The sequence below is a fragment of the Dermacentor variabilis genome, chromosome 2 (genome assembly GCF_050947875.1).
Source record: "Dermacentor variabilis isolate Ectoservices chromosome 2, ASM5094787v1, whole genome shotgun sequence".
Lineage (NCBI taxonomy): Eukaryota > Metazoa > Arthropoda > Arachnida > Ixodida > Ixodidae > Dermacentor > Dermacentor variabilis.
In genome coordinates, this window is record NC_134569.1 from 181,142,608 (window position 1) to 181,167,744 (window position 25,137).

General features: G+C 47.7%; 1 protein-coding gene across 2 annotated transcripts in view; it reads left to right on the forward strand.

The window, feature by feature from the left end:
* LOC142572982 (coiled-coil domain-containing protein AGAP005037) overlaps positions 1-25,137 on the forward strand; it is a 591,568-nt gene that overhangs the window by 314,797 nt on the left and 251,634 nt on the right. For both annotated transcript variants that reach the window (XM_075682461.1, XM_075682462.1), the window contains exon 4: positions 2,998-3,149. In XM_075682461.1, coding sequence (XP_075538576.1) covers positions 2,998-3,149 — 152 coding nt within the window. The remainder of the gene's footprint in view (positions 1-2,997; positions 3,150-25,137) is intronic.

The following is a 25,137-nucleotide window of genomic DNA, read 5'->3' on the forward strand; positions in this document are numbered from 1 at the left end:
AATGCGACGACGAGGCGCCAACTTCTGCGAGAAATATGAAATGCTATAACAGATAGCGTAACTCTTTTCTTTATTTTTTTTTTCATTTCTGATGGTTACAAACAAAGCTCGCGGGCTACCCATTGCTCTATATTGGCGCTGTAGGTGGCGCTAACGTATATATATATATATATATATATATTTATTTATTTATTTATAAGTTAACGTTTTCTTTGACTTTTCGTGCCGCCAGTTAAAATGTGTGCGTTTCCCTTCTAAAGGTATGCGAATATTCGGAACGTTCGAACTCGATGAATCGAAGCTTGTACAATCGATTCGGTTTACGAATCGAATCGTCAGTTCTCGTAACCATGAACATTTCAAATCGCCACATACGCGCGATAAAACGCAATCTTGGACCGAAAGTGTCACAAATTTGATCCATGGCGCGTTCATAGTAAACATAAAACATCAGAAGTTACGTACAGGAGAGCACGCTACGTCGCCGAAGGAGTCAATGCTATCTTAGCTAAACCATGATCATTCGCACACGGCAAGCAGTCCCGAGTATGCGAACGAACTGCTTATTTGTGCTGTACCTGTGGTTTTGTTAACCAATGCGTCGGGGGGTACAGTGTAACGAGTCTAATGAGAGAAACTCGCTAGCACTTCGAATACTACAGAATGTGAACGCCATCTTGTAAAATAATGGTGGAAACTGATTCTCTCATTCAAAGAATATTTGAGAACCCTATATTACATTCGTTTCGCTTCTGGCACTATGCGATTCGTATTCGATTCGGTTTCAAAAATGACTATTTGCGCGCCCCCTGTGCCGTTACTGTGTTTGCAGATGCGTCTCTTGGGCGTCACGTTGATCCGATGGACACAGCCAGCGCGATCCAGTGTTTAAATCGGAAGGCGCCTGACCGCTTTCACATTTATGCTGGCATCAGACTTCTGCGAACAGCTGCACTGGTTGATCACTTTTATGTTTTACGGAATTTTTCTCAAAAATCACCTTTCGCAGATAACGTAATTCCAGTCCTTGGGTTGAATTCCAATTCGGAGATGCGGTCATTACTTGCGCGAGAAATGTTCAGCTAAAGTTCTACGCTTGTTCATCTAATTAACGAAAATTCACTTATTAACTTTTTTAATGAATTGCTTTACGGCACATACAGCAATTTGGCAATTGTAGGCGGTGAGCTTCCAAGGCGTACGCTCTTGGAATGAATTTCTAGAATTGCGCCAGTTGGGAGAGGAGCGTCATCACACTCGCCGTATAAAGGCACTCTCGTTCCACTTACTCCTTTAACAAAATGCTCTTTTATGCATTGAAGCACAAAAGTAGCTGGAACGCCCATGCGTTTCGTTCAACACTTTGGGAAATAATATCTCGAAACTGGTGTTATCCTGACAATTTATTTCAAGTGCATGCATCTTGAAACCGTAAAGTAACTAAGAAGTTAAGTGAATTTTTGGTCGATTAGTTGAAAATGTGTTTCGATTTCGTGCTAGTAATGTCTGCCTCTTCAAATAATCCAGCTCAAGGAAAAGTATTATGGTATCTGCCCCAGGTTATTTTTAAAGAAACCGTAGAGCTTAAAAGTGATTACCCCGTGTAAAGAATCAGAAGCATATTAATACTCAACCGGTTCCCCAGTCGTTCTCCATCTGACTGGTCTATATTTTCCAACACTTAACCACCCTCCTCATTGCCTCGAACTTCTGAAGTTATCTTGACAATGCGATGTCCGATACTCCAGACACAATGTGTGTCCGAATGGTACCCTATCGCAGGCTCTATTTTCTCATCGCTTGTCCACGATGTTACAGGCGGTTCAAGATACGTGAAAAGGGCATCCGTTCTGTGCTCATGATCTTCTATTGAACTGGACGAATAAAAATTTGGAGGACGTTTAAGCTTCGCTTTTAAGAGTGCAACGCGATGGCATTCAACGACCCGCGACTGGTTCTCACACTTCCCGGCAACTGCAGCTTATGTAGTCCCTAATGTTTTCCTCGAAACGCTGGCGGCGAACGCGACGCAAGAGGGTGAGCTTTCTGGTTCTTTTTCTTTCATACCCCCCGGACGGCTGGCGCCGCCGCTGGCGCGAGCTCTATCTGGGTGGTGTGGGAAAGAACCGAGCGGGGCGCGCTGCACCCATTAAGACAGACCTCAAACGGCAGCGGGAAAAGGGGTTCGTGTTTGACTTTCCGCGTAACAGAATTATGTTTTATCGTATATTCAACATACAATCCGACGCTATCATGTCTGGAGGTTGTGTGTAAGTCGTACTTTACGAATTTTCCGACGCATTTTTGGGAAATTCAATTAGTTCAGTAAAGCCTCTGCGCCACATGGAAGGCCTGCGTGGATCGGGATGCGGGGTTCGGAATGTTTTTTCTCAGACGGACAACATCGCCGATGCCGACACTGACGCCGGAATTTCTAAGACACGGGGCCGTTAATGTTATTGCGTTAAAATGCATGCGTGAATTACAGGACCGATAACGTATAGACGTGATCGATCCGCAAATTTTTGTATACTTGACTGCGTCCGGGATTCGTAGTTCTATATTTGTGCCTCCATTACAGGGATATATATATATATATATATATATATATATATATATATATATATATATATATATATATATATATATATATATATGCACATGTCAACAAAGAAGTTTGCAGGGTCAACATGGCCACAATTAGTACATGACCGGGATAGTTGGAGAAGTAATGATGACGACATGTATATCATGTATGTATGACATGAATAATCTCATATCATTTATTGGAACATATGGGTTCTTACATAGGAGCTGATATGTTCATATCCGTTGGCATTATTGTGATTTAAGCAAATAACGCTTCATGATGTAGCGTGTTAGGGGGCATATGAACTTTGTGAATAGGATTGGCTCGTGTCCTTTATATGTATGTGCTGCCCTCTTATCGGCGTTCTTTCTATCCCCCCTTTTTTTTCCCTCGCACATCTTCAACAGCAGCGGGCGGCAAAGGTCCGGCCGACTGGTCAGGCGGTGGCGGTGGCGGCGTGGTCGCCGGCCACACGGTGCGCAGGCCCGTGCCCAGGAGGCAACACTCGCTGCCGGAGACGCAGGAGCAGCAGCTACAGCGCTCCATCATGGAGCTACAGGTGAGCGCCTATATACCCTCCGAGTTCCTTAGCGATTAATAGCGTATCTAAGAGGGGGCGCTATGATCGACTTGATCACCGCTGTGTGAATGCGCCTTGATTCTATAGACCGCGAGAAGCTGGGACTATGTACGCTTGCTTTCTTACTTCATATCTCCTACGCCAGTGTAAATGGCTAAATTAGAAAGTACGAAAACCGCTGCCCCAGGAAGACACCCGGTGCTCGCGGCAAGAATGTTGCGATCTTAGATTGTTCCGCTTCTTCTTTCTCATCGGCGGTTTTCTTGCGTCACGTGGCGTCATTCTGTGAGGCTGCGTGGGCTGCTTTGGCCGAGCATTGTAGCAGGCGACTACACGCGACAGCTACGGTGATGCGACACAGTAGCAGAGAGGTTTCACGTGTCTCCAACGTAAAACGAGCGCCGGTGCGCTCGCCCGGCGGCTTTGCGTCGCTCACATCGGCGCAATGCGAAGCGTCGACGTGTACAGCCGATGCATGCAACGTCCGGTATCTGGCGCGCTTCCAGCAACGGTAGCTCCCAACACGTCCGCTGGACACGAAGCGTTAAGCGCTTACGCAATTGACCGACCAGCCCCGTGGCTTAACAAGCCAATGACGCTTTCGATTCCGTGAACTCGATTACTGCAAGCAGAAGGCATGCGTCACCGGCAGTTCAATACGCTTATAAGCTCCCCCGCGATCCTCGAAACGAAACACTTGCAGGTCGCGGTCACGTGCTGTCCCGGAACCACAAGCGGCGATACATATCGCGCACGTCTGGGCCCACTTCATTTCGATCTTCTGCGCCATTTTCTGTCCGGCGTTCTCTCGACGCTCTTTTCCTTTCCCCGATCCGCTTCTTTGGAGCTTTAATAAGAAGCTTGTTTGCACGCACGGACATCGCGATAGATCTTTAGTTTCACACATGGGGACAGTTGGGGTGAATGAACCGTGGGCTGCTTAACTAAAAAACAAAAGGAGGAATTCTTGTAATTGGCACTTAAGTAGCGCAATATAAACACAAAGCAGGATGCCGGGAACGAGCGCTTGGTCTTCGTACCCTCCGTTGCGATTTTACTAATTTCCGTTACGAGTGCGCCTAGCACAGTGGCTAAGCCATGAAAGCATTTCACGGGGAAAACTTACATTCGCCCGGCACGAAACTCCCTTTCATGAAACTTCTTCCACCTTGCGGATCTCTTGAAGACACGTAATCTACACTGCACTAGCACGCCATTCCTAGGGCCCTAAAATCGCCTGAATCTGCCAGCAGGCAGCTCAACTCGCGTGGCGCGACTTTTGGTTTGCCCTTCCAAATCAAAATTGCCGAGGAGAGTTTTTCAGCCTTTGTGTAAAATTAATGAGGTGGATCACACCCTGCAGTGGCGACGACGTAGCAGACTGCCGCGTGTGCACGGTACACTTGATGGTGAATCACATCACGCACGTAAGTGTCTTCAAGGTCGCTCAAGGTAGCGTGAGGAGTTCTGGCCATAACACTTTTCGCAAACGCCAAGGGTGTCGAGAAAAAGCGTACTTTTACGTCCAACAAAAAGACGGCACACTTTGGATATCTGTGTAGATACTCCTTAGAAGCTCGACGTAATTTGATGGAAAGCCATAAGCTGACCGTGTATGCTAAATATGTAGCCACGCGCTCCAGGTGATCGAACGCCGTTTCCTGCTGATCTAGCGACACCAAAGGAGCACCTGTTGATCTCAACAGTGCAAGGCGCCAGGATGCAACGCGTAACAAATGAGAAATCTGCGCAAGCGAGCGAGTGCGCCTGACGGTTTGCATACTAATCGAGGTGTTGGGTTCTCCAAGCGTCGAGTGACAATATTTGTAAAGGTTTTGTAGTCAGCATTGAGTAGCTTAGTTTGCCTTTATTTCTCTGGACAAACCGATGACGGATGACGGCATGTGTATGAGAGCAATGAGCCTGTCACACACACACAAAAAAAAAAAATCTATCCGCCATGTAAAACAGCGCTAGATAACAGAGCTAAGATGGCACCAGTAGAATCCCACAAGGTGGAATGGAACTCAGTGGGCAAACCGTCCGGCCTAGGGGCTGACACGCGCTTCGTGGAATATGGCAATGCCTTCATTTCATCGGCTGAGAGACATGCGCAAAGGCGGTCTGACACCTCATATGAAAAACACTGCTGCCTACTAAGCACTCTATCAAACGCAGCGGCTTCAGCATACGTAGTAGCACGCGCAGTGGTCTCAAAATACGCCAGAAATGGCGATGCGCAGGTGACAAGGAGTGTCCCCACGGCCGCAGAAACCAAAGGACTCGATTGTCAAAGCTGCGAGCTTTAATGCAATGCGAAGCGTTTGTTAGTTTAGCACCGCCGTGGCTGCTTAGCGGCTATGGGGTTGGGCTGCTAAGTACGAAGTCGCGGGATCGAATCCCGGCCACGGCGGCCGCGAATCGATGGGGGCGAAACGCGAAAGCACCCGTGTGCTTAGATTTAGGTGCATGTTAAAGAACCCCAGGTTATCCAAATTATTCCGGAGACCCCCACTACGGCGTGCCTCACAATCAGATCGTGGTTTTGGCACGTAAAACCCCATAATTTTTTTATCAGCATCGAAAAGTCTGAATGGCGCCCTGTAGCATGTGACGTCAGCTGTGGGACTCCGCTGTCGAGGTTCGCACGTGCTCACTGCGTGAAGGCTGCTTGGCGGTGTCGCTGAAGCTGTCTTGAATTAGTTCCTAGAACCTTGTTACTTTGGAAGTTTGTACTACTTCGCAGGGAAAATTCTACAATACTATTGGCTACGAAACCAGCTAGAGTCAATGGCAGGACTAAGCATAACGCGTCTTCTTGTTGGACCTTATTCTCTTATCACGGCTTATCTGTGCTCGAGTCGTCCGCTAACCACCAGTGTGTATACACGTGCCGTATGGCGAGGATACTTTTGAAGACTATACTCCGTAGTGGTGCCGCATGCACTTATTATAGGCTGTCTGTTTTTTTATTTTTTATTTTTTTTTGCGGTAAATGGCAGCTCTGAGCCTCGCGGTGCCATTTCCGCGTTGGAATAAATTTTAGTCGGTCCAGTGCGCCCTGCGAGGTCGGTCGCACGCTCCGTTGGCCCCGTTTCAATTTGGTTGCCGTCCAGTGCTTTAAGCACATCACAGAAAGCGTTTGAGGCCATTCTAAAGAAAGAAAAAAAACAGGAGTGAGGTAGTTGCAGCGATGCGTTCATGCAGTGCTTTAGCGGTATTGCAGCACATTGTGTCATTAGTGGCAATATATGGTATTCGGTAAGTCACAGATCGACAGTGTTCTTGGTGGGGTATGGCGTACACTGTAAATACAAATAAACCCACTGGGAGTTTTTGACAGGTGATGTGCACTAAAACCTCCCCTCCTCGAATATTTACTCCGATATATGGGAGCAAAACAGCGCCATTCCATCGTTTCACTCCGTTGGCTAGCTGTGGAATTAGGATTTACGGCGACATGACGCGATTTTACTCCGCTTCAAAATCTTGTTCTCCTGTGAAACTCCGACAGGGAGTTTAAAAAAAAAACTCCCCTTCGCCGAAACAGGTCATCAGTGCTCATGGCTGACGGTTTGTTTACATCTGTGAAGTGTCGTTCCGTGACAGCTTTTCTTCAATTTGTTTTCCGTATTTCCCTCCAGAAAGTGTTATAGGCGAGCCTGAAGCTCACTGTATCTCAGCTTCAAGTGCGTTAGCTGTGATCTGTTTGCTGACAACGAGGAATACAGTAGCAACGTTCTCAAGTGCGGTAAAAGGCTTAGATATACCTCGAAGCTGCTCACTGACTCGTGATGTCGGCTCAGGTTCTGACTGTGTTTTCGTGCTGCGTGACGGTGGCTTGTGTTCTTCAGTACGTGAAAAGCGACTTGTACGTCCTACATGCTAACAACGGCCGGCGTAATGTTTGAAAGGACCGCGTAGAAATGGCAACAGCAGCCACTGTTCGACCGACGATGTCCGTGCTAGTCACACATGAATGCACATGTTCCAAGTTCGTTGTGGCGCTGGGTGGCCAGTGAAAAAGAATGGGTGGCCTCGATTGCCAGGCTGAACTCTGCTGTTCCAACATCACCACTACGTACTGTATTAGAACGTACTCGATACGAGGTTCGAGGCCCCTTTCTTCAGGGAACTTTGAAGCGGCTGGACTCGAGGCCATTTTCTGCGTGAAAAAAAAAAAATACTGTGACCGTGGCCACATAAGCCGCTGGCGCAAAGTGCAATTGGCACACTAGTGCAGCCCTTAAAGTGCACCGGCTCGAGTGACCTTTCATTGTCCTCATGTGCGTCTATACAGTCCTGTGCGCAGTGCTCACTTTCTCGCTTTTTTCTTCATTGTGCTTTCCCTTTCCCTTATTCCCAGCGCACGGTATCAAACCAGAAGTTCGTCTTGTTGGCCTAGCTGTGCCTTTGCCATCTTTGCTTTCCCTCTCTTAAATTTAATTCACTTGCTGTGGCAATATTCGCCGCTTTTCGCATAATAATATGTGCGTTCGAGGAAAGCGTATTATCTGTTCACCGCATTCAGAGTCTTTAAATACCGGAAGATCAATCAAGCTCGTCTGGAAGCGCCGCCGTCCACATTTCAACGCCTACCGCCGACCGCCCATCCACACCTCTTCTGCGATTGTGGATGGCCTAGAAGTTCTAGTAGAAGCGCAGACAGAAAAATCTGCCGCAGTGGTGGGACTCCTGCGCCAATTGGGCCATTTTGATGCAAGTGCAAATGCGTGCGCAAAACTGCGCCAAACGCAGAAAATTGACCGAAACTGTGCCACGCTGCGCCATAACGGCTTCGGCACGTGTGCTCCGGCAGTGGCCGCGAACAGCAAGCGGTTTCGTTCTTCGAAAAAGTGCGCAGCCGTTCACATGCCGCACAGCGCGTGACGGCGCCTCCCGCACAGAATCTTCGCGCTTACAAACCGACTTTTCGGCACTTCCGCAAAGTGTCCGGCGCGATCGCGTGCCCACTTGGACGGCTCTATTTAGAGTGTACTAGAGTACGGTTGAGTGAGCCGAGCGGCGCGGCGCTCCCTGTGGCTGAGACGCAAAACAACAGAAAATTGGGCTGACGGCGCTGCGAGCGAACTAGATATTGGGGAAGCGCGCTGCAGCGCGTTCAGCGGGTGGGCGTCTCTGCCCCCAGGGCCCGTATAACGTGAAACTGTTCCAATCAGTTTTTAAGCCCATAGGGGCGAGGCCTGAGCCATTTTGACCTAATGGCGGATTTGGAATAAAAAGTCTCTTTCGCCCGAAAGTCGAAGCATCGATTGCGATATCAAATTAGTAAACAGCTATAGGAAGTAAAGATCGTAGCTTTATCGGCCGTATAAACGTGTAGACATTCGCCTGCGAACTAAATTAGCAAGCATGATGTCACACGGGCACAAGCAGACATGAGCACATCTTACTAGACGACCACAAAAACTCAGTGTCAAAACGCTGGACTGAGGAAGCGCGGCAGCAGCAGCGAGCGAATTGACCTTCGTACTTCATCTCGCTTCAACGCGAACTAAGCGGCGAAAGCAGCGCTCACGATGCTATCAACACTCGCACTCTGTCCACATCGCAGATTGCTTTCAAGATAGGGCCCGCGCGGGCGCGCCATACCCAGCAGCCGCCGGAGTAGAACGCCACGTCGCCCCGGTGTCTTGCGCGGAAGACGGCGCACATCCTGCCCGCTTTGCTCCCTTGCGAGCGCGAGATTGAGCCGCCATCGTCGGCTCACCTCGCATGCTTGCACTCGCGCGTACTCTGTAGCATAAGGCACGCGGCGACGATGTTATCGCCCCTGGACTTTATACGGACCATCACGGCAAAGCCGATGGCAGAAATGCACCTGGAGTATCCATATAATTGCTATGTCAATAAAAACAGATTAGCATAGCTTTATGCTATGCAAGCCATGGGTTGATCGCGGCTCTCTGGGTCTGGGGTGACATATGGTGACCCAGAAATTACGGTATGTTACCGCGTTGATTGAACCGTATAATTTGAGAACATTTACCGCTATCATCGTGAGCGTCGGCGCGGGAATATATAGTTCGATCCTAACACCACCGTTATCCTCGCCTTTATAGGAAAGCAAGCGCCTTGCTGCCTCTCGACAGACTCTTCCGTATTCTAGTACCTTGTAGCTACAAACCACGCTTAACCACGTGCTTGTTTCATCGTGGTTTCGAAGTGCCCTGCCACCATTCCATTTTTCCTCTAAAATTCAGATTGGCCTGCCCCAAACTCCTTCAAAATGAATCTTTTATCGATTTCAAATTGCTACAAAATGCTATTTCACTTGCTCTAATTAACAATTTCTCCAAAATGACTTGAGGCAGTCCCGCCCCTGCCACCGCCATTACACTCTGTGGAAGTGGATGTGCAGCTAAGCTGTTGCCGACGTTAGACAAGTACCACCACCCCAACTGACGTTACACGACGTTATAGACAAGCACTACAAATACAGGCGACGTTCGTCGCGCGCGCACGCACGCAAGCACGTGTGCGGAAGTGCAGAATACATCCTCATTCTTCTAGGCCCTCCGCCAAGCGCAAGTACCTTATTGAACTAATTGAATTTGTCGCAGTGAATTGCGTCAGAAAATTCGCGAAGTACTACTTGCACACAAGCTGCAGATAGGAAGCTTCGGACTGTAATTCGAATATACGAGAAAACATATTTCTGTTACGCGGAAATATAAAGGCGGAGTCGTTTTCCAGCAGCTGCCGTTTGAGATTTGTCTGAGTGACCGCAGCGGCTAGGTTGCGGTACTAGTAACGCGACAGCGTCATGGTGACAAGGAAATGTAATCACCCGTAGGCACGCTTACAACTATGGTATGAACGTAAAGTACTATGTAAGGTACAGCATATATAATACATCATACTTGATGTAAACAATACAGATCAGCATATGAAATAATAAGTGGTGTCTGCTTGACACTGGTTTAGGTACCGTAAGAGCTACAGCGTTAAAATTAAAATAAAATTCGAACAGCGCTAAACGAACGGGACCAGAAAGAGGAGTTTTGTTTGTCGTGTTTGTCTCCTCCTCTTTCTGGTCCCGTTCGTTTAGCGCTGTTTGAATTTTATTGTTACCATGCAACACCAACTCGCCCAATCCGCTGCCTTTCTAAAAAAAAAATTCGGACCGAATTCGGAGCTACGCATACCCAACCACTTGTCTACAACGAAAGTTGCTCATACAATGTCTTTCATTCTTTACAAAGTTATTCCTCGAAATTTTGAAAACGGCAGCCCACAAACAAATGTAATCGAGAAAAAAAAAACACCGACAGTGCATGTCCTTTACGTTAGCTCATTTCAGACTAAAATGTTAAAAGTGCGAAACAATAACAGGAGATTGACCTACGCAAGAGGCCGCATTTCTACCACAAAGCTCGCCTTCGTGCATAGAGTTCGCAGCCAGCGTTTCCCGGTGAACGTTACGGTTACATTAGCCGCAGTTGCCGGGAAGCGTGAAAAGCAGTAAGGGGTCTTTCAACGCTATCACGTTCCACTCTTAAGAGGACGATTTAACTCGGGTGCTTCTATCTAATTACATATAAAAGGAGAATTCGTTTTTATACCCAACCGCTGCACCAAATTTGACCAGGTTGGTTGCATTTAAAGGAAAAACTTTAAACGTAGTGATTGTTCGTTTCGCATTTCTGATTTAATCGTCAGTTTTTTATTAAAAATTGCCAAAAATCGCAAATTTTCAGAAAAAGAAACTATCAAGTTTAAAACTCTGTAACTCAGCAATGAAAAATGATAGACAATTCTGTCAATTGCATCTGATAGTACATCTAAAGCGGACGAAATTGATATGTTACACATGAATCTGAAAAAAAGTTTAGTAATATGTAAATCCAATTTTTGCAGAACCCTTGTACACAACGTAACAAATTCACATACGATATAAATTGATATATAGAATTCGTTCGCTTGGAATGATCTATTGGATGTCATTTACAGAACCGTTATACCTGTTCTTGATGCAGATTTATTATTCTGTAAACAACGCGCTTCTATATTTTTCGAACTTTTTAATTTGTAAAAGTTCTTTTAAGAAAGTTCAGACCCTCAATTCAAATTCCGCTTCCAGCAGTCACTATGCCATAACTTTCTCTTCTCATATGCAACAAATTCTATTCAAACCCGTGCAAGGGTTATCTCAGAAAAGCGTGTCTGCGCTTTACGTGTATTTGAATAGGCCGCGTCGGAGTTGGGCCGGAGCTAAAGCTTCCCCTTAAAGGCGGTGTATCTGTGCAGTCTTGTGTGCCTCTATCAGCTCTGTGGGGGTGTCGTATACTCCAAGCTGGAGGAGACGCTGTGTGCTGGCGAACTGAGGCAGTCCTATTGCCGCCTTGTGCGCCCAGCGGATGATGCTATGATTGTGGTTGAGGGTAACCCTTCCCCACCATCATTATTGCCAGCTCCCTCCGAGGAGGGCTGGAACCAGCTGCTGACAAGAGCAGACAAGAAAACGCAACTGGCACTCGTCTCGTGGGCGCAGACTTCGCCCCCAGCTGGGAGTCACACTAGGCCTATTTGCCCTAACTTCCAACCCTGCAGTGGCAAATAAAGTTGTTTCTCTCTCTCCCTCTGCCCCTTAAAGGCGAAGCTTAAGCGTCCTCCAAATTTTGCATCGTTTCATTGTTTTTTTTTGGGGGTGGGGCGAGCGTGGACTGAAAAATCCCGACCAACTAGAGGGTAACAGCTTCGCTGTAAAACAGCCGGCACTTCAGGCCAAGTTACGCCGTGTGCTCGAGTGATGACTTACATAGGAAAATAAACTTCATTACTTCCACTGTGCCAGCTAGCGCTACGATCGACACGTCCTCAAGGACTCAGCTGAGCTCGAGCAGGTTAGTCGGCTCGGCGTCCGTGTCAGAAACAAGAAATCCATCTTAGTATAGATATAGCCCGACATTTGACGGAGACTTCTGTCCTTGCTCCTGCCTCTGCGTAGCGCCTACAGTTCATAGGCTAGATTTGTGCAGAGATGCGAAAGGTACCATCGCGCAACAAAACCGGGCGAAATCTCTTGCGATTTTCATCGCGCATTGTCTTAAACATACATTTATTGCCGCATGCCGCCTGTGAGCCTTTTGCGCTCAGAAGGTACATGCTTGACGAAAAAAAGAACTCTTTGGGCTGGTGTCGATAAAGACGTTCGTTCCTGGCTGTGCATGTATACTTCCCCGGCGTAGGCGGAAACTTTTTCCTCAATGTGCATGTACAGTTTGTACAGTATCCACAGCAACCACGGAACTTTCATGGGAAGTAGTGAGGAACAGGATACAGAGGCTCCTTCCATAACTAGCGATGTCGTTGGAAGGGCCTTGCAATACATGACTCAAGGAAAAGCTCCAGGAGAAGTTGGAGTAACAGTCGATTTAATCAAAGATGGGGGTGATATCATAATTGAAAAGCTTTCGGCGCTTTATACTCTATTCCTCACGACATCAAGTGTGCCGGAGAGCTGGAAGGAGGCCAACATTGTACTAATAAATCTGTCAGAACGGAGACGTAAAGGAATTGAAGAATTATAGGCACATTAGCTTGCTTTCGGCATTGTACAAAATATTCGCCAAGATAATTTCCAATAGAATCAGCCAATACTTGACTTCAATCAACTAAGAGAACAGGCTAGCTTCAGGAAGGGATATTCTGCAATGGATCACATCTGTGTCATGCATCAGGTAATCGAGAACTCTGCGGAGTACAATTGACCTCGCTATACGGCTTTCATAGATTATGAAAAGGCATTTGGTTCAGTTGAGATACCAACAGTCATAGACGCATTGTGTAATCAAGGAGTACAGGAGGCATGCACGAATGTCTTGAGAAATATCTACAAAGATTGCACAGCTACCCAGGTTCTCCACAAGAAAAGTAAAAAGTTACTTATCAAGAAAGGGGTCAGGCAAGGAGACAATCTATCCAGTGGTGTTCACTGCGTGCTTGGAAGTATTCAAGCAATTAGGCTGGGAAAGTTTAGGAGTGAGGCGCAGCGGCGAATATCTCAGCAACCTTTGGTCTGCAGATGGCCTAGTCCTGCTTAGCAACACTGGAGATGAATTACTAAAAATGATTGAAGGCCTTAACCGAGAAAGTGTAAGTGTAAGCTTGAAGGTTAATATGCATAAGACGAAGGTAATGTTCAATGAGCTGGCAAGGGGGAACAAAAATTTATGATCGCCAGTCAGTGTCTAGAGTCTACGTAGGAGCACATTTATCTAGATCGATTACTCACACGGGACCTGATCATGAGAAAGAAATTTATAGAATAATAAAAATTGGTTGGAGTGCATACGGCAGGCATTACCATATTCTGACTGGGAGCATACCACTGTCCTTGAAAAGAAAAGTATACAATCATTGCATTCTACCGGTCATAACATATGGGCCAGAAACTTGGAAGTTAACGGAGAAGATCGAGAACAAGTTAAGGACGGCGCAAAGAGCAACGGAACGAAAAATATTAAGCGTAACGTAATAGACCAGAAAAGGGCGGTGTGGAGCAGAGAGCAAACGGGGATATCAAATATTCTAGTTGACACCAAGAGAAAAAAATGTAGCTGGGCAGACCATGTAATGCGTAGGGCAGATAACCGGTGGACCATATGAGTTACAGAATGGGTGTCAAAGGGAAGGGACGCGCAGTCGAGAGAGAGAGAGAGAGAGGAAAGGGGAAAGGCAGGGAAGTTAACCAGAGGGGAAGATCCGGTTTGCTACCCTACGCTGGGGAAAGAGGGGAGGGGGAGGTAAAGTGATAACAAAGTAGAGATAAAAAAAGAAAGGAGCACAGACATGCAATCACAGTTGGTCACTGTCGCCGCACACTGTCACCGCCCAGCGCAGTAGCACTTGCAGCACTATGAACATCTGTTCATGCTACAGCCGCTTGTCCTATTCTGTAGCCCTTAAATACTGCAACAGTGCCCTCGTCGCCTTCTGCTGCGATGGCTTGTGATGGCGGCATTTTAATATAACTTCCTCTGTTAGAGGTCTTCGGTCAAAGCGCCCTATCGCGTTTGCGAGCGATCGTCTCTGTAAATTATAGCGAGGACAGTCACAGAGAAGGTGCTGAAGAGTCTCCTCGTTACCACAGTTATCACACGAGGTGTCGTCGGTCCATCCGATTTGGAAAGCAAATGACTTGATGAACGCCACCCCTAGCCATATTCGACAAAGCAGGGTAGCTTCGCGACGGCAGAGTCCAGCTGGAATGCAAAGGCGTGGAGAAGAGTCTAGGTTGTGCAGCCGGTTGTTTTGAATACTTCCTGCATTCGACAAGGAGAACGTGATATCTCGGCTGAGAATTCGAAGTTTTCTTGCGACATCTGTCCTTGATAATGGTACCGGCTCCTCTTCGTCGAGGGCGGCAGTAAATTAGGTGGGGCAATGAAATTCTACTTTACGAAATCGATATTCGCCAAGTAAAATTATCTTACTTGTACACGTTCTATATAGACTAAGATTGACCTCCACGACGTTCTTTTATTTTATTTTATTATACTCACAAATGCCACTATTGCAATGCGTAGGTTGTAACGAAGAGTTGTGGTGAGCTATGGTGCTGATGTGTAGTGACATGTGCTAATGCATGACGCTCTCTGTAAGGCAGTAACTAGTGATGTGTTTAATTTGATGGTTTCGTCTAAGGTTCTGACAATTAATAACGTGTTTGATTTGATATTTTTGTCCAAGTGTATGGCAATTTAAACAAGATGCTTGTGCCGTTGCTGCTGTCTTTGCCAGTATGGAGAGAAGGAACTCCCTCAAGCCATCTTTGAATAGATTTTTCCTACTCCTCCCACGACATAAACAAATAGACAATAAGTCATTCAATCAAATTAATAAACCTGCAGGAGTAAATTGGAATTAAGTAGCCCAAGACAGGGGTAAATGGAGGTCGCTGAAAGAGGCTTTCCTTCGTCAGCGTTGATAAATATAGGCTGATGAAGAAGAAGTTGAGGATCTATAGTTTGTACACAGACACCGCGATATATTCAGTGGCCACGGCTTTGTCTTGCTGGTGTCAAGGTCGCGGGTTCGATATCAACCGTTGCGGTAGTATTTCAATGGGAGCGACATGCAAGAGCGGTCGTGTGCTACATGTTTGCCTGCCCAATTTACTTCGAGTTCCTGTCAACTTAATCCGAGCTCCATTCAAGTTATCCCAAGTCCTAGTCATTCTATCTTAAGTGCCATCAATTCAATCTAAAAACCACTCTATTTTATCCAAACGCTAGCGAAATTATTACAAACGTCAGTGAATTTTTTCCTAGCATAGCATCCTTCAGCATCATTGAAATTTCGCGGCAACCGAAATTTTTTCGAGAATATTTGGGGCTGATATTTTTATTCAAAATAAAAGGGCAAGGTGGAGGACCAGCAGCGTTCCTCCCACTTGACTAGCAACAACCTTTGGACGCATTTCTTTTTTTTATTTGAGAGTGTCTCAGAAGACAAATTCTCGCAGGTAAGTGCTAGGAAATGGCAGCATTGGATCGTTAAAAGAGTCAGTGACGCAGGTGCGACATCGTCCTGGGTATCAATCGAAACACCAAAGAGTGACTCAATGATTGTCACTAAGCACTAGACCTTGGTCACTAGTGAATACGAGCCACTCTTTTGCTGCCGCTGTCGGTAGCCTTCAGTCGAATGCGCCACCGACACCATTCGAATTCTCATGAAATTAGCAATTAACTGCACGGTGCACCTAACTGACAAGGCCAAACCATTATTAATCACAGTTTACTTACTATGCTCAGTTCAGTGTTTTCGCTGTTTTAGACACGATAACGCCATGGATATAAAATGAAATGCCATGAAACGAGTGGATAAACTACGCCTGTTAATGACTTGTGTGCTTAAGTCACTAGTGTTATCAGTCACTTATTTTCTCTTTGACAGTGGCAGCTTTTAATTCGTGCATGTCGTCATTGATATCAATCGAACTGTCATTAATGAATGAAGTTAGGGGGCGCCGTCTAGCCAGCGTGTGACTGCAAATGTTCTTCAATGTGGTTCATCATTACGAGGAGATAGGAGAAATTGAAATGTATCGTTGCCCAGCTGCCAGGAGGCGAGAGTCACTGCTGGCGTACACATTCTCTCCACCTGTATTTACTAGCGTCCGCAAGCGACATTGCTTTCCTGCCTTCCCATACTGTAGCCGAGAGACCGCGTCACGTTTACGTCACGAGGCCTGTCTTTTTTTCTTTCTTTTTCTTAATCTTCCTTTCTTCTAGTTCGGTGCACTACTAGCGACTGTACTGCCCGTTCTGCCTTCTATGATTCGCAAAATTCTCCTTTCGCTATCGGTGACTTCGTAGGCAAAGTGTCTTTCGTAGAGCCAGGCGGTCAGGAGGACGTCCGGGGTGAATTCTGTCCGCGTGATTTGTGAGTGCGGCCTTGACTCTCTGGACGAAAGCGAGGCTCACTCGCCAAGGGGTGGGGGCTTCTGTTTGACACTTCAACTGTTTGACATTTCAAAAAGCGACATTTCAATAAATGCCGCGAAACAGTGCAGGGGTTATGTGGACACCGCGCTCGAAGGCGCAGGATAAATTTGTTTATCACTTTTAGCGCGCAACAAGCTAGGTGAACGAGTGTGTTTTCATTCAGCCTCCATGGGTAGGCTGTCACACGGCCAAGGACTGAAACCCCTGGCCCTGTGCTCTAGAGTGCGATGGCGTAGCTAATGAGCGATCGTGAAGGAGTGTGGTCCACACCGCTTTGTAAATAGGTTTACGATTGCATGTGTCTCGGTGATAACTGTGACACACGAATAGTACTCCTTATGCGTCTGCAGAGTCTTAGCAAAAACTTCAAGCGGCACTTTCGTTACGTCATGCATTTTGGACTGTCGGTTGGTCAGGGGCAAAGTAGAAATTATCGCTTTATTATTTCACTGCAGGTGGCGCAATGTGCGCGAAACTAACAGTGTATGAAACTAACTCCGCAAAACAGAACACGAGAAGACAGCACTGGCGAAGAACTGTTAATGAGAGCGTGCGACCGAAAGGCTTCATCACTTGCGTGGACAGTAGTTGGCTGCACAACGGGGATAAAAAAAAAGGTCTAAGTTAAATTGTGGAACACACAATAGCTCCCCTTCTGGAAGAATGTGGCCGCTCTCAAGGAACACGGAATTTCGCTTATCGTTGGCATCGCTTTTAATGCCTGTCGCAGTGCGCGCAGCGAAATTGAGCTACTGGTCCGCCGGTGGTTCCGCGTAACGCGATTTCCGCCTTTGTGCCAGCAGCGATATCACTGTACTGCTGTTCTTCAGACAGAAAGGAACAGCGCACTGCCGGCTCTACTGGCGACGAACCTGAGACGCCATCAGAGCTGCCGTTGCGGTTAGGAGATAAGCTTCCGCGGTCAACTTGGACCGTGGGCTGCGCGCAGAACGTGAGAAGCACATTGAGAAGCTAAGAAACTCGCTGCTATAGCGTTAGCTTTTCTAACGTGACCGAACTAACGGAAGACCGTGGGACGGCATACCGGACGCACAGCGGAAGTCGCTGTGCGCAGTGCGACGACGCTAGTGTGTGTATAGCTTCACCGTTCTGTTCTTCGTCGATGGCGTGTACTGCTCTCGCTCGCTTCACTTGTTAGCTATTATAAGTTCCTGAGGCCTCGTGGTGATGGCTTTGTGGCAGGCGGGATCAGCTTGTCGCGCTTGGCTGGCATTTGGTTTGCGTGAACATTGCAGACGTTAGTGGCGCGGGGTTTCGTACAAGCGTTTTTCGAATCGGCGTCTCGAATAACAGCAGCGGTCAGGCGTGGCACTCCTTTTTTGTGATTACTCCGAGCCTTTGAGGGAGCGGTACAGATATTGGAAGCTTGTATATGGGGAAGATGTCTCCTTTCTAGGCTATCTAGAAACCTCATTTATTTCCTCGTCGTACAAGCCCAGACAGACGGAGTGAATCAGTTTACCGATCTCACTATTATACCAGGTTTTTTCTTCTTTTTTCTTCTGCATCATATTTTTTAAAAATATATTGCTTGTGGCAGATAGCATAATTGTAACCATTGATCTGAATTACACGATTAGGCGGCCATTGCTTCTAAGGAATATTTAACATAATTACACAGATTACCTTTTTAATTGATTTCTTTACCTTCTTAATTGATTAATTGTAGACAGCCAGTTGCGCAAGGCGTATCTACTTGGAACGAATCCTCAGCACTACACTGTTTCCGAGATAACAATTTTCAAGCTTTCCGACGAAATGCATTGTTGTTCCAGTTATTTTCGCGTTTCAATGCATCAGACATCATTTGCTATAAAGAAAGGAAATGTAACAATGCATTTTTACCTCAAGTTTGACGGCGCATATCTCGAAACCGGTGTTATCCTCAGAGTTCGCTCTATGTAGATATGTCTTGCAAACTCACTATCTACAATCTATAGATTGAAATATGGGCCGTAAATTAATAATGATAAGATTAATTTGTGCAAATGTGTTCATTATTCAACTAACAGGGTTTCTACCAACCGGGAGAACCGGGAATTCTCAGGGATTTTAAATAGTCTGGGAATACTCGGGGAAAACTCAGGGAATTTCTGCTTCTATCAGGGAAAATTAGCTATTATTGAAAGGGAACGAAAGTGGCACTAATGCTCTCTCGAGTAACAGAGAGGAATCGTAACGATTTCGACGCCGTGTCGTCGGCTGGAGGAGTTTGCAGTGTATACAGTCGACGCCCGATTTTCGGGACATGCCCGATAATTTGGATGGCTTCGCGGCACTACCACTTACCCCATAGAGTCAATGTATAAGAACGACTGAAATTTCAGACGCAAGAACCCTTCGCCGTCCGATTTTCCTGACTTTTTGCCGTGACCGCAGGTCTGAAAGAGCATTTATCAAAGCCACCAGCTACCATTTTGATTATCTCGCGGCATCTAACCGTCGCTCTCGCACTCAGGTCCGCTGGCAGCCATAGCCACCACCGCGGCAACGCCTAGGCCTAGCTGCTTCGTCGTTCGCTATTAAGCTTCTTGCAGTCGGGTGCCGTCTTTTTCATTAAGTCAACACGCCGCTGTCAGCAATGGCACCGACTTCGCGTTTGTAATCCTCGCGATTGGCTTCGAGGCTCGGAAAGCACGGCGCGTTGCATAATGCTTGTTCCCGAAAGTTAAATTCGCCGCACACAGCAGTGTTACGCGGTGAAGCATATTTTAGGTACTGCGGTGAAGCTTAGCAAGCGTGTGAAGGGGCAATTGTCACGGAATACAGTATGTATTCCTTAATTATACACGCATGCACACGCCTTCTCCTGTCACAGTACGAGCACCGATATGCCTAATAAGTGTACTGGCAGGCCTTCGGAGTTTTTTCGTATGTGCCTGTCGTGGTTTGAGCCTTTAAGGGCAGTAAAAGACACGCATTCATTTTTTTTTCTCGGACTTTTTCGCGGCCCCTATGGAGTCCGAAAAGTTAGACGTTCACTGTACAACAGACCAAGAGGATGCTTTAAATGGTCCGCGGGGTGAACGCGCGGCGGAAGGAGGACAAGAACACAAAGGACCAACGCATTGAGGAATGACCGGGAATGGAAGTGTACCGCCGCTTCTTTGAAGGAGCTTGAGCTCAAAAATCAAATTGTTGGCTGACTCTGAGGTGCAAGTGTACCTCATCCAAACCAAAATACACTCCTTAAAGCAGTGAAACGCAACACTGAGGCGTTGTGCGCTGGCTGAGATTATGGCAGGACAGTTGAGGTTGACTTTCGAGCAGCTGAGAGAGAATCTCGCACGTGACAAAGTTCGGGTCTCATACCAGTGAGCTTGCTATCAGTTGATAGAAATAGCTCATGTTCGAAAATATTTGATTCTGTATGCATATTCCTTTTGTTTGTGTTTGAGAATGTTCGACTCGATTTGCAACGGGCTGTACGATTTCTTTTTCGAAGGTATTCGCTATGCGTTTTACTAACCCGTCCCTTCTGTTTTCTTCTTGAATGAAATAAACACTACTCCTTAGTATTCAAACTGGATTAAGTCGTTTTATTTTTTAACATGCGTGTCAGCCCGTCTTGCATAAAATAAAGTTCTCTGTCACTCGCGAATTTTGCATAGGCACTTAGAGAAAACCCGGAAAACTCAGGGAATTTGGAAATATCAACTTGGTAGGCAAATATTTCACTTTCACGTAGAAGTAATGGCCGTCTCGTCGAGTAACATATTGCTACGGCACAGTATGTGCGATCACGAAAGGCGAGCAGTGTGAAGACGACGACGACGATTAGAAGCTAGCGCGGGCTGTAGCCTCTTGGCCAAGCGCAGCGTATTGCCTTGTAAATATACTTGTAAATAAGCTTTTCGTCGGTGTCTTCCTACGTAACATATCTGGTGGAGGTGGACGTTCCCTGTACCTCGTCACGGAGCTTCGCAGTGGACGCAGTCGACCGCGAGAAGACTGCTTTTGTCACACCCGACGGTCTTTATCAATTCAAAGTGATGCCGTTCGGTCTATGTAACGCCCCTGCCACTTTTGAACGCATGATGGACTCCCTTCTTCACGGATTCAAATGGTCCACGTGCCTGTGCTGCCTGGACGACGTTATCGTCTTCTCCCCAACGTTCGCTACGCACCTCGAGCGCCTCTCAGCAGTCCTGGACGTTTTTCGTCGAGCCGGTCTGCAACTCAACGCATCCAAGTGCCAATTCGGCCGTCGCCAGATTACCGTCCTTGGACATCTCGTTGACGCGAACGGAGTGCAACCGGACCCAGGCAAGATCCATGCTGTTGCGCACTTCCCTGTTCCGAAGTGTGTCAAGGATGTGCGCACCTTCATCGGCCTTTGTTCGTACTTCCGCCGTTTCGTGAGAAATTTCGCCGCCTTAGCTCGACCACTAACCGAGCTTTTGAGAAAAGACGCCCCTTTCCAGTGGGGCGATAACGAGGCCTCTGCATTCTCACATCTAATCGACATTCTCACAACGCCTCCCGTTCTGGCCCATTTCGATCCTTCTGCGCCTACCGAAGTCCGTACTGATGCCAGCGGTCACGGAATTGGCGCGGTACTGGCACAACGTCAGCGTGGCCACGACCGGGTTATCGCTTACGCCAGCAGGCTCCTCTCACCCGCGGAGCGCAACTATTCCATCACTGAGCGTGAGTGTCTGGCCCTAGTTTGGGCGGTTGCGAAATTCCGCCCATACTTATATGGCCGATCCTTTTCCGTTGTCACAGACCATCACGCGCTTTGCTGGTTATGCTCACTGAAAGATCCTACAGGCAGACTTGGTCGCTGGGCCTTACGCCTCCAAGAATATTCGTATACTGTCACCTATAAATCTGGCCGACTACACAAGGACGCTGACTGCCTGTCTCGCTACCCGGTCGACGAGCCTGACGACGCCGACAGTAGTAGCGCCAACGGCATTTTCTCTGTGTCTGCCTTCGCTAACATCGCCGATGAGCAGTACCGAGACCTATCGCTGCGAGCACTTATCGAGCGTCTGCGTTCTACACCTACCGACGCATCCGTTCGCCGATATGTCCTCCAGGGCGGCATTCTGTATCGAAGGAACTTCCTCCCTGACGGCTCTGACCTTCTTCTTGTCGTGCCAAAACAACTACGACAGACTGTGCTCTTTGAGATGCATGACGCACCCACTGCAGGACATCTTGGGGTAACCCGCACGTACGACCGCGTCCGCCGCCGCTTCTATTGGCCTGGTCTCGCTCGCTCCGTTCGACGCTATGTTGCTGCCTGTGATCCCTGCCAGCGTCGGAAAACACCTCAGGTGCTACCTGCCGGTCATCTCCAGCCGATCACCATCCCTGTGGAACCGTTCTTTCGTGTTGGATTAGACCTGCTCGGTCCCTTTCCCACGTCATCCTCTGGGAACAAATGGGTAGCCGTCGCGACTGATTACGCCACCCGATACGCTATCACTCGGGCTCTCCCTACCAGTTGCGCCACTGACGTCGCGGACTTTCTCTTGCGTGACATTATCTTGCTTCATGGCGCCCCGCGACAGCTCCTTACTGACCGTGGTCGAAACTTTCTCTCGAAAGTTATCGCTGACATTGTGCGTTCCTGCTCCATTCAACACAAACTGACTACCTCATACCATCCTCAAACCAATGGCCTGACAGAGCGGTTAAACCGTACTCTTACCGATATGCTGGCCAAGTACGTTTCCAAGGACCACCACGACTGGGACATTGCCCTTCCTTACGTAACATTTGCGTACAATTCTTCCCGGCACGACACCGCTGGATTTTCTCCCTTTTATCTACTGTACGGTCACGAACCTACCTTGCTCTTAGACACGGCACTTCCTCCTGCTTCGGTCTCAACAAGCGAGTATGCGCGCGACGCCATCGCCCTCGCCGACCATGCACGCCAGCTTGCCCGTGCTCGACTGACGGCCTCACAAACCACTCAGCAGTGCCAGTACAACGCCCGCCATCGTGACGTGCAGTTTTCGCCTGGTGCGCTCGTGCTCCTGTGGTCGCCCACTCGTCACGTCGGACTTTCAGAGAAGCTCCTTTCGCGATACACAGGGCCCTACCGCGTGCTGCGCCAGGTGACGCCTGTGACTTACGAAATTGCTCCTGTGGGTTCAACCTCGTCCTCTCCTCTGGCATCTAGTGATGTCGTACACGTCAGTAGGCTCAAGGCCTACTACACTGCTTCCGAGTCCGATCTTTAGTCGCTCCGGGACGGCGCTTTTGCCGCCGGGGGTAGTGCTACGGCACAGTATGTGCGATCACGAAAGGCGAGCAGTGTGAAGACGACGACGACGATTAGAAGCTAGCGCGGGCTGTTGCCTCTTGGCCAAGCGCAGCGTATTGCCTTGTAAATATACTTGTAAATAAGCTTTTCGTCGGTGTCTTCCTACGTAACAATATTATAATTTTTATAATTAAAAATTTATAATTAAATTTTATAATTATAATTAAATTTTATAATTTTAGTATTTTTTAAGAGAACTCTGTGCAGCCAAAAACAAATAGCACCCTATATGTGACCACAATGCGGGCATGCAATCGTAAATAACCATGATTGTGCGTTGGCTTCTAGGTTCGAACTTGAGACAGCACACCCATCTTCGACAACGGAGGCCTCTATCATTTTGTTAGGAATATGGAAAAAAATATAACCTAGAAAACTCCACGGTGTCTTGGCAGCGTGGGGTAAAACATGCCAACGCTACGGCTATCCGTGTGAGACCGTCTTAACGCCAGGTGAGGTCTTTAGCGTACCGTTGCTATTTTACCGTTAGCGCTATCGCCTTAGCAATTTGCCAGATTTGCATATGCTATCGAAACCACAGCTCTTATGAGTCCGGCGCGGCTGAACTTGAACATGCTAATCGGGCACGGATGACGGAGAATGTTGAAGTGGCAGTAGAGCGGTAGAGGTGTCGTTACTGAAGCTTTCTATTGATGACGGAAAAATGCCTTCGAAGTACGACATTTTAAACGCCGCGGATCAGCCATGGTAATGGCTCAGACTTGGACACGCTGCCGAAAAGAAGTATCCGATTAGCATTGCAATTAGTTCATTCCAAAATGTAATTGAGAACAGTAACCAATAGCAGCCTTTTTTTTTTCAGTAGATGCCGTTCGGATCTTCTCTTCTTGTTAAAAGTTAACCTTTTCCGGAACTGAAACACTGTATTGAATAAAAATATGTTTTATTTTAAAGCTGCCCAAGAAGTATTCTATTCGGTGTAAAAAACTACTATTCGCAAGCCCCTATTAATTAAACCGCACTTCAGAGTCTATAATGTGACCGGGCTTTTCTTCACTTCACACAAAAGGACAAAGACATGCTGACGGGACAAATTCCCGCCGGGACATTTCAGCGTCGATCCCGAAGCTGCGCGTTTTTTGCTTTCGCTGCTCCGGCGGAAAGCAGCACCGTCTTCATAAATCGCTGTGACAGCTGGTCATCGACCTTTTATTTGCTGCCGTTTTTCTCTCTCTCTCTTTCTTCCTTTGCGAGCCGTATCGACCACACGGGAACCCGTCGCCGGCTCAATGCCCGATTGATTCGTCGTCGAGTGACCGCGGGCAACGCTATGGGTGGCGCCGCACATTTTTGGTTGGCTGGCGAGCTTCCACACGCGCTGAGCGTGCGAGAGTATATATAGTGTCCTGTATGGTCACCGCGCAGAAGGTTTACGGAAAGACGAAGCTTAGATTGCTCCAGCTGACGCAGAGAACAAGTGAACGCAAGCTATAGCCTTGCTATGCGTACGCCCCGCGGTAAATAGACACTACGCAAACGTGCATTGCGCTGGGCGCTATACGTCGCAGTATAGAGGGAATGAAACGAGCGAAGTCGAGGCTTATTTCTCGTCCCCCTGAATTCCAAAAGGTCCTCTTATCGAGGTGGGCCTTGGAGCGAGCACCCTTGCGCGACCACCGAAATGGCGGTCGCCGACGCGAGGCTACGTGTGGAGTTTCGTTTGCATCTTTGTGCACGTTCCCAACTTTCTTCCTGCGCGTTCCTTTCCCGACTATGCGCGCAATCCGCGCGCCACGCGAACGAGCGCGTGGTTGTCTTATTTTTTTTTTCTTTTTTTTTTGCAGTTTGCATCTTCTTTCGGTCGCTTTGCCAAAACACGTCGAAAGTCTGAACGAGCGTTTCGCAGTCAGGCAGCGCGCGGAAGCGAGTTTAACGTCGTTCGCGGTGGCGGAGCCGAGAATGAGACTGCGTGGCGGAGCGTTCCCAGGTGGGAAGCTGATGTTCGTAAACAGCTTCCAGCGTTCCGGACTCTTATACATAGCGCCTGTCGCGCCAATGCAGTGGACGCCGAGGTGCGCGGTCTGGCCGACACTCTTCGCGGCGATCGTGGCGCAGTGGCTCGGTGTTGAAATTCGCCGTGTCCACACGTGCATGCCGTAAGGACACGATGCTTGGAAAAACAAACAGACCTGGTGACTTCTCCATAATGTGCTGGCGATCAAAAACC